The sequence below is a fragment of the Gavialis gangeticus genome, unplaced genomic scaffold (assembly GCF_001723915.1).
Source record: "Gavialis gangeticus isolate Ggan-Ray unplaced genomic scaffold, GavGan_comp1, whole genome shotgun sequence".
Taxonomy (NCBI): Eukaryota; Metazoa; Chordata; order Crocodylia; family Gavialidae; genus Gavialis; species Gavialis gangeticus.
In genome coordinates this window covers 8,542,850-8,558,836 of record NW_017728998.1, presented here as the reverse complement: position 1 = coordinate 8,558,836, position 15,987 = coordinate 8,542,850, and the positions used below count along the sequence as shown (strand labels likewise).

At 40.5% G+C, this 15,987-nt stretch overlaps 1 protein-coding gene across 1 annotated transcript in view; it reads left to right on the top strand.

Moving 5' to 3' along the window:
- Positions 1 to 15,987, top strand: part of CDH13 (cadherin 13) — a 948,741-nt gene that overhangs the window by 163,801 nt on the left and 768,953 nt on the right. Inside the window, exon 2 of the mRNA XM_019505469.1 lies at positions 4,446 to 4,557. Coding sequence (XP_019361014.1) covers positions 4,446 to 4,557 — 112 coding nt within the window. The remainder of the gene's footprint in view (positions 1 to 4,445; positions 4,558 to 15,987) is intronic.

The following is a 15,987-nucleotide window of genomic DNA, read 5'->3' as shown; positions in this document are numbered from 1 at the left end:
TAATACAAAATATTACTTGGCATTGCACTATGCTGAATCTTAGTTTCTTTCTTTCCATTCATACTCCTAATATCTTTGGGTAACTTTTTAAGTTATATTTCTGTCTCACTACTATTCCCACTGTAGCATTTGTGAAATTTCATTGGCATGAGGCTTACTGCTTTCTTTCAGGTAATAGATGAATATATTTAATAATATGGAAGCTAGCACTCATCATTGTAGGACTCCATTATACTCCTAAATGCACTGTGATATATTGCCGTTTATCATTACAATTCCTCATAGGCACTGGAGTGTGATAGAGAGCAGTAAGATCCCAGTTTGAACAAAATGCCTACCATATTTAGGAAAGTATTTCTGCATAGGCTTGACTTTTTAAGTATATACTTAAATTCCTTGCTAAAAGGGATTGTTTTTTTTTTTTTTAAATGGAGCTTTTTTATGTGCAAGCTTGAACACCATTTGTGTGCCATTGTATATTTAAAAATCGTCTTCATGCAAAACAAAAGACTGTCTTTGGGATAAAGTAGACTCCAGATGCCAGTTCTACTTCCAGCTTTCTTTAAAGAGTTAAGCAACCAGCAAACTTTCTTAGAGCAGACGCACATGTTTTCCACGCGCTGCTTATTTCTGGAACGCGTTCGGCTTGAACCGATATTCCATTTTGCTTTCAACAAAAATCTGTCCTTGCTTTATTTTTGTCAGGACTTTTTAAAAGTAAAAGACCTTTTAGCAGACAAATTTTTAACAAGATAGACATTTAGTTCAATAGGAGAATTTTCTCGGTGTGAAAAATAAATTACAAGAAGGACTGTGCTTCAGAAAGATAATTAATAAAAACCTTCTGTGTGATGACAAATTTGACATCTTGTCTAACGTCTGGAAGATAAGAAAGTGCTTAGAATTGCACAGTTAGAATAAAATGTTCCATTTCACGGCAAGGCCAGGGCTCTGTCTTATAATTATTTCAAAGAGAGTAAAGGTCACATTCTGTTTGCTAAGTTGATGTTACATGAGGCCTGTGTACCAGCCTTACAGAAGTTAACTTGAGGCATATTTAGATTTGTTCTGATTTCCAAGCAAACTTACACTGTCAGAAATCTGATAGGCTGAACATGTCTTCCGAACATACTGACAGAGTTGATGTCCAAAGCAGGATTTTTTTTTTTTTTTTTTTTTTTTTATAGCTCTGCAAAATATGAGTTGTAACTTCAAGATGCCAGATGCTGTGGGAGATCAAACTATGATTTGTCTCTTCTTTGCCATAATTATCTTTGGAAGCAAATTCCTGTTTGTAATTAATTTTTAGCCTGCCCTTTAATTATGTGAATTCGCTGGGATTATTTTTTTTCAATCTGGACTCATTGTGTAACTTTTGTTAATTCACCACTTGTGTCCCGAGGTGGGAGTCTAGAAGGAGTGGCACACTTTATTCTGCATTTGCCTCTGCTTCTGCATCCTCATTCAGTGGACATGTGTCAATATTCAGTGATTCAACTGTGCAGGAAACGTACACATTTATTATTGCTATGATTCATCATTACTATGATTATGATTATTTTTGCATGCAAATGGTCTATTTACATATTCAGATAGCGAGATGGAAAGATATCAAATGTTCATTGAATGTCCCACTTGCACACTTTTGAGTCCAGGCTTTGAAATATAGCATTAGTATAGTTATGTCCTCAGGACTGAGTGACCTTTGGAGGACAGAGTAAGACCCTGGCGGCCGTATGCTCAGCTGGTGTAACGTTGGTGTATTTCCATTAGTTAATTGCCGTTCGATTGATTTGTGCCATCTCTCAATCTGAGACTAGGCCCGCATATGGCCGCTAACTGAGCATAGCTGTGGATAAACATATTTGGAAAGTAAGGGCTGCAGCAGTTGTATGGGAAACCTGACAATACAGTAAAACGACTTAGACCTTGCTTGGCCTATTATCTGGCTCAGTCTCTTGTCTCTTTTATAGTTTATTACTTTAACAAAGGGACAAATGTAGCGCAGGTCATTAAGGATGAGAAATGTGTCTGTCTGCTACAGTTTGAACACTGCCAATTCAATTGTCACGAAACATTCTGGCTACTGCACAAAGTCTGCGTGTACTTTTTAGCCAGTCTTTTACAGCAAGTGTCACTGATGTGAAATAGACTCCCCAAGAGTCTGTTTCTGTAAGAGGAAATGAGACTGACCAGGTGGAGATCCATCCTCCTCCTGCCTCAGAAGCCAACAGTGATTCTGCAGTGCAGCAAGGGAGAAAAGCAAGTTACAAACTCGAGTAGCATTTTGATTCTTTAACGAGACCAAACCAGCGGTGGCTAAGTAGGGAGCAGTGTGATCTTGGGCTGCTCACACTTCCGACTTGTCTTCTAAAGTCACACTGCACTGGAAGGACGATCTACGGTGGAGGAGGTTTATTTGTTAGAACAGTGTTCCCCCGTGCAAGAAGGATGAGGCCCTGCCTTACTGGCAAACAAAGGATTTGTACTAAGGCTTCACAACTTGGGGCCATTTGTGTTCAAATCCCATAATAATATCTATCTTCTAAAGAGTGATGAAGGTTGTGTGCCCACTCCCATGTGTCCCTTACTTGATTTTTTTTTTTTTTTCTTTGTGTATCCAGTTGAAGGAGGCATTTTGGATCTGATTAGTTTAATTCAAAGGGATCCATCATTTATTCTGCATCTCTGAAAGTCCATCCTAAAAGGTACTGAGTTGAGAATTGCAATAGCGTAACTAGGGGTCGGCGAGAGGAGTACTCACTCTGGCTGCCAAGTTAGGAAGGGCGCTGGATTTCCTCCCCTCTCCTCCCCACCCGAGTTCATGCCCTGGCAGCATACCGATGCACAGAGCCGACCATAGGGGCAAAACAGCTTGTCTGGGGCCCCTTAACACTGCGTGGGTCTGTGGTACCCCTGCAAAGGGGAGGGGGGTCCCCGTGTTTCATCCCTGCCCACCAACTCCAGGCAGGTCCCATGGGAGGGGCCATGCCCACTCTACCCAGCTCTGTAGCCCCCCCCCCCCCAAAGTTTGGGGCCCAGGGTAGTTGCCCCGATTTTTGCCCTACCCCAGGTACAGCTCTGCCCATGCAGGTGACTCCAAAACAGGCACCGGCTGCTGCTGCTTTAACAACAACAGCTGGTGCATGCCAATGTGTGGCAGAGGCAGCCGCTGCAACAGCTCTGCCAGGAACTGTTTAGAAATTCCCAGCGTGGGTCCAACCGGCGGTGGTCCTCTTGGAAAGGTGCATCCCCCCATGCTCTTGGAACGGCATATCCCCCTGCTCCTGGGAATACGTGCCTGCCCCCGCTCGCAACTGCTTCCCCTCTGTTCTTGGAGCCACGTGCCCTCTCTGCTCCCTAGGATTTGCCCGGGCACCAACTCTGCTCATTTTGCCCCTAGGGAACTACAGATTCCTGGGCAATTTTAAACTAGGAATGACTTCTGAAAATTAGGATTGGAAAACTAAATCTGTCTTCCTCCCCCTCATTTACTCCCCTCTTCGCCCTTTCCCTGATCTGTTTAACTTTTAAACTTTCCATAACTGTTTTTTTCCCCCCGTCTCACTCCTTTCTCAGGCATTCTTACTCCCTCTCTGCCATTTCAAACCTGCCAGGAAAAATAGCCTTTCAGCTTGTTTGTCTGTATTCAGTGATGGAACACAAACCTTCAGAAACAGAGATTGGCATTGTACCTATTTCCAACCAATTTTATTTTGCTTTTAACCTTCCCCCCCACCCTTGCCAATGTGTTCCTGTGATGACAGGGAGCTTTGGTGATCACATATGAGCTGTATTTAACTTTAACCTTCAGATCCACCTCCAATATGATGCACACATTTCATTTTCAATCTTCGCTGGGGTAAACAACTTTTTGATTATGGGGAAACCAGGCAAACTGTGGCTTGAAGGTAAAAAAGAAAAGGAAAAAAAAAGACATTTCCCATCAGCTACCAGAGTTTTTATAAAGGGAACTTCTGTGATGCAGCATGTCACCCTTGAGTAGAGGACTTTCCCCAGCTGAGAGCAATGCTTAATTAGAATAAGCGTAGAGGCTTTGATTCAACAAGTTGTTAAAATACATTGAAAGTGTGCTTAAATTAAGCACATATTTATACAGTATTGTGTCTGCTAATGCATGTAAGCATATACTTGCAGCGCGTTACTCCATTAAAACTTATGCATGCGCTTAAAAACAAGCGCGTGTGTGTTGGACCTTTTGGATTTGAGAATTTATTGACGTGTAGATTTTTTTTGCAGCTCTCATATCTGCCTACGTGTACAAATCAAAGATTTTACCCAAAATGATGGTTAGCAAGTTTTAAAGGCAAGGTGTGATGTGATGGATGTCCTTTTGTCTGAGTCCAAATCCACTATCATTCCCAAAACCCGGTGCGATCAATGAATAAGTGGATGTTAAAAGTACATTTTGTTTGTTTTTTCAGGTTCTGCTGCTTACATTTGCAGAAGATTTAGGATGTGTCCCTGGATTCCAACAAAAGGTTTTTCATATTGAACAGCCATCTGAATTCACAAAGGATCAACCAATTCTGAACTGTAAGGAATGTCATTTTCATATGTCAGTTTTGCAAAAAATCTGTATTAACCACAGTCTGTGTGTTCATGTTGCACCCTGACTCGATCAGCATTTTCTTTCTTCTGACAGGATTCAATGCACAGCTTTCATTGCTGTGCTACAGTAGCTCCCCCTGCTCCTTCTTTTCTCCGTAATCATATATTTATACAGGTTTTGACTCTTTCTATGTATTAAAGTTGACAGTAGTCTGTAATTTTATCCGTTGTGGTTCAGATGTTTACCTGGGAACTCAGAATCATTTTCTGATTTTCCTTAATGAGTTGCCTCTGGATTTTTTTTTTTCCTGTTCTCATGCCATCAGTAATCAGAGCTTGGCTGCAGACAAGGCCCTTGATTTGCATTTCATTACAAATTCACTGTACAGGCATGATCTGAATTCAGGCTGGGGTCCATCCAAAGCCTATTCAAGTCCATGAGAACCTTTTCTGTAAATGTAATGCATTTTAGACCTGGTCTAAGATCACTAGGGATTAAAGACTTTTACCATCTTTTCTTTGACCTACTCCGTTCCCGTTATGGAGGCCAATCGCATTTCTAATGGCCTGGTGTCCACATCGCAAACTTCACCATTAGGGCTGGCACTAATTCACAGCATCATAGCAGGTACGCTGGAGACTGAAACGGACTCTAGAAATTTTTAAAATATTTCCACCCAAGAGTTCATTTGTGTGTGTCCCTTAATGAGGCAGTGTTGCAAAACTTGTGGTACTGCTGTTCACTATGTATTGGTGCTGTCTTGTGGATTTGGGACTTCTGGGCTGTCAACCAGTAGGTACACCACTACCACACCCCACATGGATTTTATAAATCATTTTTAAAAGAACTTTTGACAGAAGTAGTAAATGACATTATTTTGGCAACAACCAAGTGCGACAACTTTTTCCCGTGATTTCCATTACTAGCCACATGCTTTTAGTTACTTTGTGTTTGATTATTGACTGTTTAAAACAGATTATTGAGTCAAACCATTCACATGAAAGTAAGGTTCACTGTTTGGGTTAAAAACAACAAGCAACCAAATTCAGTTAAGGAATCATTTTTCCCTTCCTCCTTACCTATTTATTTAAGATTTATAATATTGTGTGCCAATGTTTTAGCCCTGTCACAGTTTGCCAAGCTTCAAATTCATGTACTAGAATTTGTGCAGTGCTTTAAACCTTGACTTGATAAGGAGCTAATTAAATCAAAAGAAGGCTCCTGTCAACTTGATATCAAGTTCTAAAATCCAGTTTTGGGATAAAATTCTCTGAAGTGCTTGAGTGAGTGACATAGGAACTCAACTTCCATGTTCAAAAGTAATTTGAGTCATAAACTGTACTGCCTTTCAGTAATACTATGGGTGTGTCCACATGTCACCCTACCGCGATGTTATGCTGCTGTTATGGATGCTATGTCACTGCAGCGATCACGTGGGCCTACACGTGATTGCCAGCTATGTTGCTGTAGGGGCTTTCTCCCCCAGTAAAGCGTGCCGCTACCGTGACATAGTGGCGAAATCTAACCGTGCGCACCCAGCCTGAGCTATGCTTTAGTACTTCCAAAAGGAAGTACTAAAGCAACATCACCGTTGGCAACATGTAGACGCATCCTAAAAAACCTGAGTAGAACTTGGCTTTTAAATTTTTTACCTTGACCGTTTGAAAAATGATTTTGAAGTAAAGCACAAAGCTAAGTTGCTTAATTTTTAGAGGTTCTGAGTACGTTTTTGGCTTCCATTAGATGCAAAGCTTCATTTCTGTTAACACAAGACCTGCAATTTATTGAACGGCCCTGTTGGGTTAAATAGAATGTGTGCTGGGCATAGCATGTGTTTAAACACCTGAAGATTTCCTGGCTCAAAAAACCAGTACTATTCATACGTAAAATTTTGATTAATAGAAATAACCTTGTTGTGTTTCCTTTGGCTCAGTCTGAATACTTCTTTATCTTAGCTGCGCGTCTGACCAAATCTCTTGCTTGTTTGTCCTCAGTCCGTTCAGCCACATAAAGGACAAGCTGTGTAAGTCACTGTTGATTGGACTGCTCTGTGGTGACCCAGCAAATTGTACTGATGTGAAACTGACACAATAATTAAGTCGTCATCGTTAATATTAGGATGGGAGGAAGAACAGCAGGAGGTTGGAAATGTCTCAAAACAATCTTGGGAATTAAATTATTTTGATAATCAGACACTAAATTGGCATAATATGTAATGTGCAACAAAAACTGTTTGTTGATACGGGATTCTAGGTAATTCAATTGCCTAGAATCAGCGTGTCCAGGATATGGAAATATTAAAGCTGAGTATAGTTTATTTATTCTCATCTTCAGCAGAATCAATATTTTGAATTGTGCCTGTCTGAATACACGTTGCATCATGCTGTTGCATTTTTTTAATACCCATTACTCAAGAGCAGTGTAATTTAACAGTTGTATCTGAATGTGAGGCCCACTATGAGCGTGTAAATTAATAGAGCCAGTATGCAAAGCAGGTCTATAACAGTGATTGCCTTTGTAGTATTCAGTAAACCAAGAAGCTTTTAATTCTGCACTGAAGAGCTGGGAAACAATCATACGGTATTTGGGTTTTTTTGATCTTTTTAATTTAAACAAGAACATATCATACATTCCATTGCCAAGGTTTCCCCCAGTAATTAAGTATGGGCTATAGCTGTTTCCTATGTATTTAGTAGTTAGCTGTAAATGGAGATATATTCACTACACATGGAACTTATTGGGAAAAGAAAAGAGGCCAAAGCTAGAGGCACTTACTACTTTTTATTTGTACTCTTGCTGGAACAATAAAAAAGTTGTGTCAAACAGCAAACTTTTAAATATCTTCTGCTGAGAAATGCAATAAATACAGGTAGAGACTAAAAAAATAAGAGAACTGTAGCTTTTTATCTGCATGAGAACTGTTGTAGAAGGCTACCAAAGAAAGGGATATTTATATTAAAATATATAAAACATAATCTAAGCCAAGAAATGGAAACCTGAAAAATAACATGGGATAGAGATTAAAAGCCCAGGTGAAGGAAGAGGGATTATATTGGAGCTAATCTAGGTGGATTCACCCTAAAAATTAAAAGAATATATTTCCACTAAGTTAAAAGGAGCAAGTTTATTTTTGTGCTTTTAAAAACATTTTACTTTAATAAAAATGAAGTGAATTTTGAAGCAAAACATGATTCTTTTAAATTAAAAAACTGTTTTGTTGTTAGTACATTTTCAAAGGAAATATTTCATTTCTGTGATTTACTTCTGTTTGGTTGACTGAAAGAATTTGGCAAGTTCTATACATATTTTGTACAACGTTCTTGTTCAACACAAATCTGTATTTTTTTTAATTTATTTTTTAGTGAAGATAGAGTTGGTGGGGGAAAAAAATTGCCCAGCTCGGCTCTTGGAAGCAGTGTCTAAATTGCAGCAGGAATTCATGAAAACATCAGATCCAAAACCCTGGTCTCACTGAAGTGAAGTGAAATTTCATGTTCTCCTTTACACAGTTCACTAAACTGTGGTAAACTTTACCAGTTTACTTGAGTAAATTTTAAGGTTCACTTGGAACCTGGATGAAGAGTGAACAAAAACAGAGCTTTCTTCAGGCATTTTTTCGCATTAGTGCAGACTCGACGATTTGTTTGGTCAATTCTGTGTCTTGAGTTGAAAAGACGATTATTGTTCGTGTTTGCTTTTTATTCAGCGTGGAGTCTACAGATGGCCTGGCATCAAGTGTCAGCTATGGAAAAATGAGAATAACCATATAGGTCAAAGTCAGTCTTGGTATTATCCTTCTGTAATAAACCTGATAAATAATCTGAAATGGAGTTTGATGATATCAGTAGATTAGAAAACATATTCTGAAATGGTCAAGCTGGGCATTCAGAACATTTTTTTTCCAGTTTGCTTTCTTACCCTTAAAAAGATGCAGCATGCATTGGTTCCAAGTGCTGAGAGGTGTTGCACATAGCCTTAGCTTGTCATGACCATTGGCAAAGTATGTAGTTTGTGTTCAGAGTTGTGAAATTCTGCCAAAGAATGGTTGTAACACTATATCCAGGAGCCAGGGCAGAGATGAATATTAGGCTGGAAGCTCTCTCCTTGTGTGAGCTACATATGGTAGGCACAGTTTGAGAAGAATAATAGCTATTGGCCAGAAAAATGGGATAAGGAATGGGTGTGAATTAAATGCATATGGTGCATAAGGAGAATAGAATTAGGTGAACATAAGAGTGTCTCTATTGCATCTCTAGCATGATCCAGCAGGGATGCTCCTCAGCACGCTTGCCTATCCACTCATATGCTGCATCTCAAAATGTGCTGGTGAAACTGCCTTCCAGACAACTCTGTGATCATCCCTGAAATGCTGGTCATGGGTATGCTTTAAAAGCACCACCAGAGTGGTTTGTGCAGTATACTCCAGGGTGGGTATATATGAGCAGGGGAAGGTGAATGGGGTGTGCAGGTGAATGGGGTATGCTTGGCCTGCTGGACCTACCCTGTGGATAAGAAGACATGCAGAGAAAAGGTCACTGGTATCTTCAGTACCTGAGTCCCACCCTTTCTTCCATTCATCAGTGGAACTAGGCCTGTGGGGCTCAGGATAGAAATTATACATAAACTGGTATAAGTGATTGGAAACCAGTTCAAAGGTGCAACATGACAGAAGTTCAGTGCGTATAAGTTGCTTTCAAAATGGCCAAACCGGTTTAAGATGAACCTGAATGGATGTAGTATCAGACTTAATGTTTTTTTTTTTATATTAAATCAGTTTCTTGAACTTCTGTCCCAGATCCTTTCCAGATTCAAGTTAACCAGCTTCCCAGGAGACTTTGCACCTCCTCCACAAACCTCCTTTCACAGGGTGGGTGGGCTAATCTTGGGCCAAGCTGTCTGCTTCAGCCAAGCAGGGAAGTGTGCTCTAGCGCCCTCCAGCTTCTGGCCTGGGCCACTGCAGGGATGTGGCTGCATTTCTGAAATCAGAAGTGAATGTCTGTTCACTTGCTTATCAGTTCAACCTACGCAGTTTACACTAACCTGGGAAGACTGAATTGATTCAGCCTTGAGCTTTTTGACTGTTTGTACTTAGCCTAGAAGCATTTTGCTCAGTCACCTTCCACTCTCCCTTTTCAGTCAGGGTTGGGAGCATAAATATTTTAATATTTGATGATCGCCTGGAATTATAGATTCTCAGTTTTCATTAAGAAAAGTCGGGGGGGGGTGGGAGAAGTTTCTGGTCTTCAAGCTTGCAGGAAAAATGATGACATGAGGTGTATTGTAAAGGCTCAGAAACTAAAAGACAAAGTCTCCCTCGCCCCAAACAAAATGAAACAAAAATACAGAAATGTAAATGCAACATAAATTTTGCTTTGTTTTTCTTGGCATTTTTTAATATTTATTCTTGATCTTTTGGGGCTGTGTAATGATTTATGACTGCTTGCTCTTGTAGGGTTTTGACTAAAAAATGGAAGTTAGAATGCAGCAGGCCAGATAATGTAGTTGGTAGGAAGCTCTTGGATTCGAAGAGTTATACTTGTGTTGTTTCTTACCTCCTTATTAACTGGTGCCTGTATTTCTGGCCACTCTTTAATGCTCACTAAAGAAATGTTTTTGCTGCTTTGAGGAAACCATCTGGATTTGTGCTCAGCCTCTTATCAGCTCTTATGCTTAGGTAACAAACTGCCAATCTCACTTCTTCCCCTTTGGTCATCACTACTTCCTGCTCTATTGTGCATACATGGCATTCTTCCCATTATTTTTCCTGAGATCCTGTTGCAATTTTCTTAGCTGTCATCCCTTACACTCGAAATGAACCCTTTTTTATTGATTTTATTATTACTTAACAGCTACCACCAGCCTTCTTCAGACTTTATTTTCCTAATTTTTTATCCAATGCATTTGCCTATAGATCCTTTCTGATCAGATTGCAAAACTCCCTTTCCTTATCTAAATCTCTCTCTGTTCTGATTTTTTGCACCTTTCACTAGCATGCTGTCTTTTGTTGAGATCATTCTTAGCAAGCTGTCATGTTCAAAACATTGCTTCAAACTTTCTCTAGAGCATGCATTCAAAGGGCTCTCTCATTTTAGAGTTGCTAGCATAACAGGAAACACCTTAACAAAAGAAATTATTTCAGAAAAACTTTTCCATGGGCAGTTTAATGATTTTTTGTAAACAGTTTTGTTTAGCCAAGTATTTGGTATCCCAGAACCTCTATTTGAATTTAGTAGGGAAAAAAAGTGGGGGTTGCATTCTAGTTCTTCCACACTGGGTATATTTTTAAGATTGTCAGTCTGATGCATTTTTCACTCTTCACTAAAGGAGCAGTTTATTTAAGTGCTAAGATGTGGTCCCCCTATGGGATGCCATTGTAGAACATGCTGCATCATGGGAGCACTGTTTTCCTTGCCCCCTCAAAGCACTGTTCAGTGGGGGAAGTGAATTGCTCTAGGCCTGACCAAGGCACCTGCTGCATAATAGAGCACCAGCTCCTTTTTAGATGGCTGATGTACCTACAAACTTATCACTCGTTCTCCGCTCTTACTTTCTGTGGCTGCGTAGTGTCAACCACAATATAGCCCTCATTGGACTGAAGATATACTACACACATTTAGTTTGTCCAGAACCTGCACTGGAATGGGAGTGTTACTTTCAACTGGGTGGGTAGTTGCTCATGTTCCTAGGTTGTAGCATTGCTTAATTGTTTTCTGTGGCAAACTGCCAGTGTGAGGAGCCTGGGGGTGGTTTGTCAGCTCCAGGGGCCTGGCAGCCGTCTGCAGGTTGCAGAGGCTCTGGCCCAGCTGCGAGTGGTAACCCTAATTGCAGGCTGCTCAGGAGGACTGAGCCAGCTGAGGGAGATAAGTAGCAGTCGCAGGAAGTCAAGAAGCTCCCACAAAGAGAAAACCAGACAGAGGCTACCAGAAGGAGCCTGAGGAAGGAGCCAGGGAAGAGAGGTAGATAGGGTCAGGTGGAAGTGGAAACAGGGAGATGCAGCTAGAGAGACCGTAGACCTCAGACAGCGAGCGATCTTAAAGAGCGAGATACACCTGGGAGAGCAGAGTCAGGCTCCTTAGAGCTGGAAGCAGGGACTGGAAGCTGAGAACGAGTGGGAGACCACCTGGGAAGGAGGATGGGGTGTGGCCACAGCTCCTTCTCAAGGGCTGGGAAAGACTCAGCGTCATGAGTTAACCCTGGAGGGTCTGGGTGGATGGTTGATATTGAGTACAGACGTAAACAATTGTGGGACGTATTAAAGACTGGGAACAACTTTTTGAGCTGAGCAAATCCCCAAACCTGCTCCATTCTTCTTGTAGATTTCTGAACCCATCCTTCAGGTAATGTCACTAGAGTTATAGTATCATAGTACCATACTTTGCAGTCAAATATGCAAGATTGCAGTTTCCTTGATTGAGTGATCAGTTACTTAATTTAATTACAATATTTAGACTTTTTGCCAGTTTGCTTGTGGCGTTCAAACACTTTCCTTCAGCCATCTCATCTTAGTCAAGCTAGGCTGGCAGGTCACTCATAGTGACAATGCTCCGCCCTGCCGTGATGATAGAAAGTTCCTAACCAGCTCCATCAGATGTGAAAATGTACTTGTGTTACATTAATCATGTTTATACTTAACATACATGAGTCGTGGCTTTTTGGGGTATTTTTAATTGACAATAAATCAAATAGTACACTTGAAAAATGGAGGCAATTAACAAAAAGGCATTGGGTGATGTGTCTTGCATGCTAAACTAGGGAATACATTGCCAGTGATTTAAATGTCAAAACAAAGGCAGTTTTGACCCTTACTTGAAAAGCTTTAATTTGGATGTTAATTAATGGCTGACCTCTTCTGTCTCTTACGTGATAGATTGCATGTTTCAGAGCTTGGGATACTTCAGAACTGGGGCTTTGCCTGTCCATATTCAGGCATTTTCTCTTTATTTTGTGGATTCTAAGTGTGGCTTTCCTTCCCATCTGGAAATCTTAGCTTTGTTTACTTATGTGGCTTGTGATGCTTTAGCAAATTCGTCATAGATGCTTAAAGGTGTTTCTGCTGTAGTTAAGGAAAGCTGCAGTCTTCCATGTGTTTCCATTTCTTCAAGTCTCAAGTGGTATTTTCATTGCCTACAGGAATTAAGACCACCAAAGAAGATACTTTCATTACAGTAATATCATGTTATCAACACAATCTCTATTTCTCCACTTGTACAGCACAACAGTTGCCAGTGATTACTACTTAAATAGACAAACATGCAAAGGTTTGGGGTTAGGGGAGTTCACTTCTCCTCCTCAGTAACAAGCAGTTTAATTTGTAGAGGTGATCCTTTGTAGTTACCATTTCATCCTATTAGCTATTCCAGATGCCATCAGTCTTCCCTACTATTTGTCTCAAATATTCAGCAGAACTGTCAATCACATGAACCATTCCCCCATCTCCACCTTTCGGGCCCATTTGTAGAGCATAGCAACCTATTCCAGCACAAAACAGTCTGCAGAGCCCAGTGCAATCTCTCCAGCATGGAAAGATTTACAGAGAAGAATTTAAATTTAAATAAATAGTGTAGTTATATAATAATTAGAACTAATGCTGGTAGTTATACTAAAAGTTTTGCACAAAGTTTCTACCAGCTTAAGTGAAAGACTGATTTACCCCAATAATTTCAGGCATGACAAACTGTGTGTAGAGGCACACTTGATAAGTCCTGAGTGTGTAGCTATCAACTAATTGGGCATCTTCTTTAATGCATCATCCTTTCTGGAACACACAGATATAAATTAAATGTATTGAACACCTTCTGTTTACTTGGCATTTACACTCTGGATTGATGTGAACACATATATTGGACTCCTGCGTAAAATAATATGAATGCTAGCTTACTGTGTGTGTGTAGGAAGAGTGTGTGTGTGTGTAGGATGAGTTTGTGTGTGTGTGTGTGTGTGTGTGTGTGTGTAGGAAGAGAGTATGTTGTAAAAATACAGTCTTCACTATGAAGGTACAAGTATGGCATGCTCAATATATGTGTATATATAAAGGGAACTCTTCTAAGTTGTATATGGCAGTTAGATGCCTAAATCTCATTGCTTTCAATGGAGCTGGTGTCTGACCTCTGTTTGTGCCTTTGGGACATCAATGTCTTTTCCACATGGATACTTGCATACATATTCCACATGGATAACATGCATAGAAATGTCTATTATACATCTGCAGAATTAAGAGAGAAACAGTCTCAGTGTAGATAAATTGGTATAGATGCATCTCCAGATATCTGTATGTAACTACATCAGAATAATACATCGTCTAATCAGCTCTTTCCACATTTGATAAAAATAAAACAAAAAAAAATCTCATGGTTGATGATTGCCAGGTGGTCAGGCAGTTGCCTTGCAAACAGTGAATGTCAGCTTATTAACAGGACCTAGGGGGAAATGAATTTTAAAATAGCTTTTGTTTGATTATTTTATGCATATTCATTTAATTTAACTAAAAAAAAAAAGTTTTTAAAAAAAAGAGGTTGCGTATTATACTGAACAATGTGGAAGAATTAATTAGTCTCTGCAAAACAGCTCCAGGGCTGAGTCAAAACCTCAAAGGGTATAGCTGCTGCCTTTTTTTGAAGCTGGAAGACAGCTCTTGAAGAACCACTGAGCAAAGCCATGGGTAGTAAAAATGGAATCTGTTCATTTTATCGTAAGATTTTTATAACTGTTCCGAGGTGGAGAAAAATCAGAACATAAGCCACATTTTATGTGTTTATCCACCTGCTTCTATAGGGGAAACCTGACTGCCCAGGCATAAGTAAAAGTGATTTGACTGGGACAGTGGCCTCCAATCACTCTTTAGATTATGAATTTAGGTGATTGGAAAGTAGCAAATTACGTGATTTGTTTCTGTACCTATGCTTGGCGTTGTCCTGTTTTACAGATAACAGTTTCTTGAATTATGTCAGGGCTTTGGTTGGTTGAAACAGGCCAGCTGTTTTTCTAACAGTAAGCAGTTGGTCATTGATTTAGACTATTAGCAGGTACGTCAGCTGCTCAGTGCAGTGAAAAACCTTCTATTAATTATGTTCCCATGCACTTCTAATGGCAGACTTTTCTATCTAGTTGGCACTTCCAAACTGAGCATCAGATTAATTAATATATAATTCCCCAAACTGATTTCTATCCACTCAGTTTGCAACATAGTGCCAAATACTATCTGCCACCTCGTGTTCTTCATGTGAACTGAACACTTCTGAATTCCAAATTGTCTTAATCCTTTGGGAAGAAATATATGTAGCTTATTGTTTGATAAGCAAATGATTCGGTGCAATTCACGTGCAAACAGTTATTAATTAGAGTGTGAGGATATAAGGAGATGCTGCTAAATGGAGTGGATCAGTTGTGCTGGGATGTTCTGGCACAGCTGATCGGCTTCATTGGGTAAGCACATTGCCTGTTGCCCGGCCCGCTGATCATGCAGGACAACAGGCAATGTGTCCTCCCTTACAGAAGCATGCCCCCAGGCATTGCCAGGGTGTCTGTGTAGGCAGGGATAGCCCCTGGAGATAGCCCCAGGAAAGCAAGACACGCACTTTTGGGGCCTGAGGTGCTTGATGCTGTATGGCAAGTCCCAGGGAGTGCAGGATTGGGCTCAAGCCCTTGGGACCCTTAACGAGGACAGCTGGACAGTGCAGGCAGCTCCGGGCTGCTCACACTCTCCCGCCACAAATCAAATAGACACGCACTGTGAAAAAGTGACCTGGATTATTATGGCCTTTTGTCACGGTCACAAACAAAGGCTTTTCTGGTGCAACCAAAAGGCATGGGTATCATTTTGCTTTTGCTTTGTGCCACCATAAAAATGGTTATGGTGGCACAAAGCCAGCATCTGTTTCCAGCCTAGCTAACATCTGCTTGATGGTACAACTGGGGGCATGAGTTTGGGCCACAGTTGGCAACTGAGGTCCTGCTATCCACTCACCAGGATTAGTCCTCCTTTGTTAGAGGAGGAGGTCGTAGGTCAGAACTTCTGAGCAGCGTTGGGACTGACTAGCAAGCAATGGATTTTGAGCACCGTAAGGAGAAAGGTAAGATGAGAGAACAACTATCCCTGAATTGGCAAATAATTTATTTGTCAACTGCTTGAGCCAAGTAGTCTAAAAACGCGGTCTTCTTTCAAATACAGAGGTGATATTGGGATACCTTTTACAATGAAGATGGGTATTCCCTAGGGCATTGAACCTCGATGGGGTGACTGCTGCATTTCCTATAAGTACCTCTAGCTTTGATTGTTCCCAGTATCACTCTCTAGCAAGTGGTACACAAAAATTGCCTGGCTCTGATCTCATTTCTTGAGGATCTACAATTCATAGTTTTATATTTCTGGAGAAATTATGATATTTTTAATTTGAGAATCTTCTTAAATGCACCCT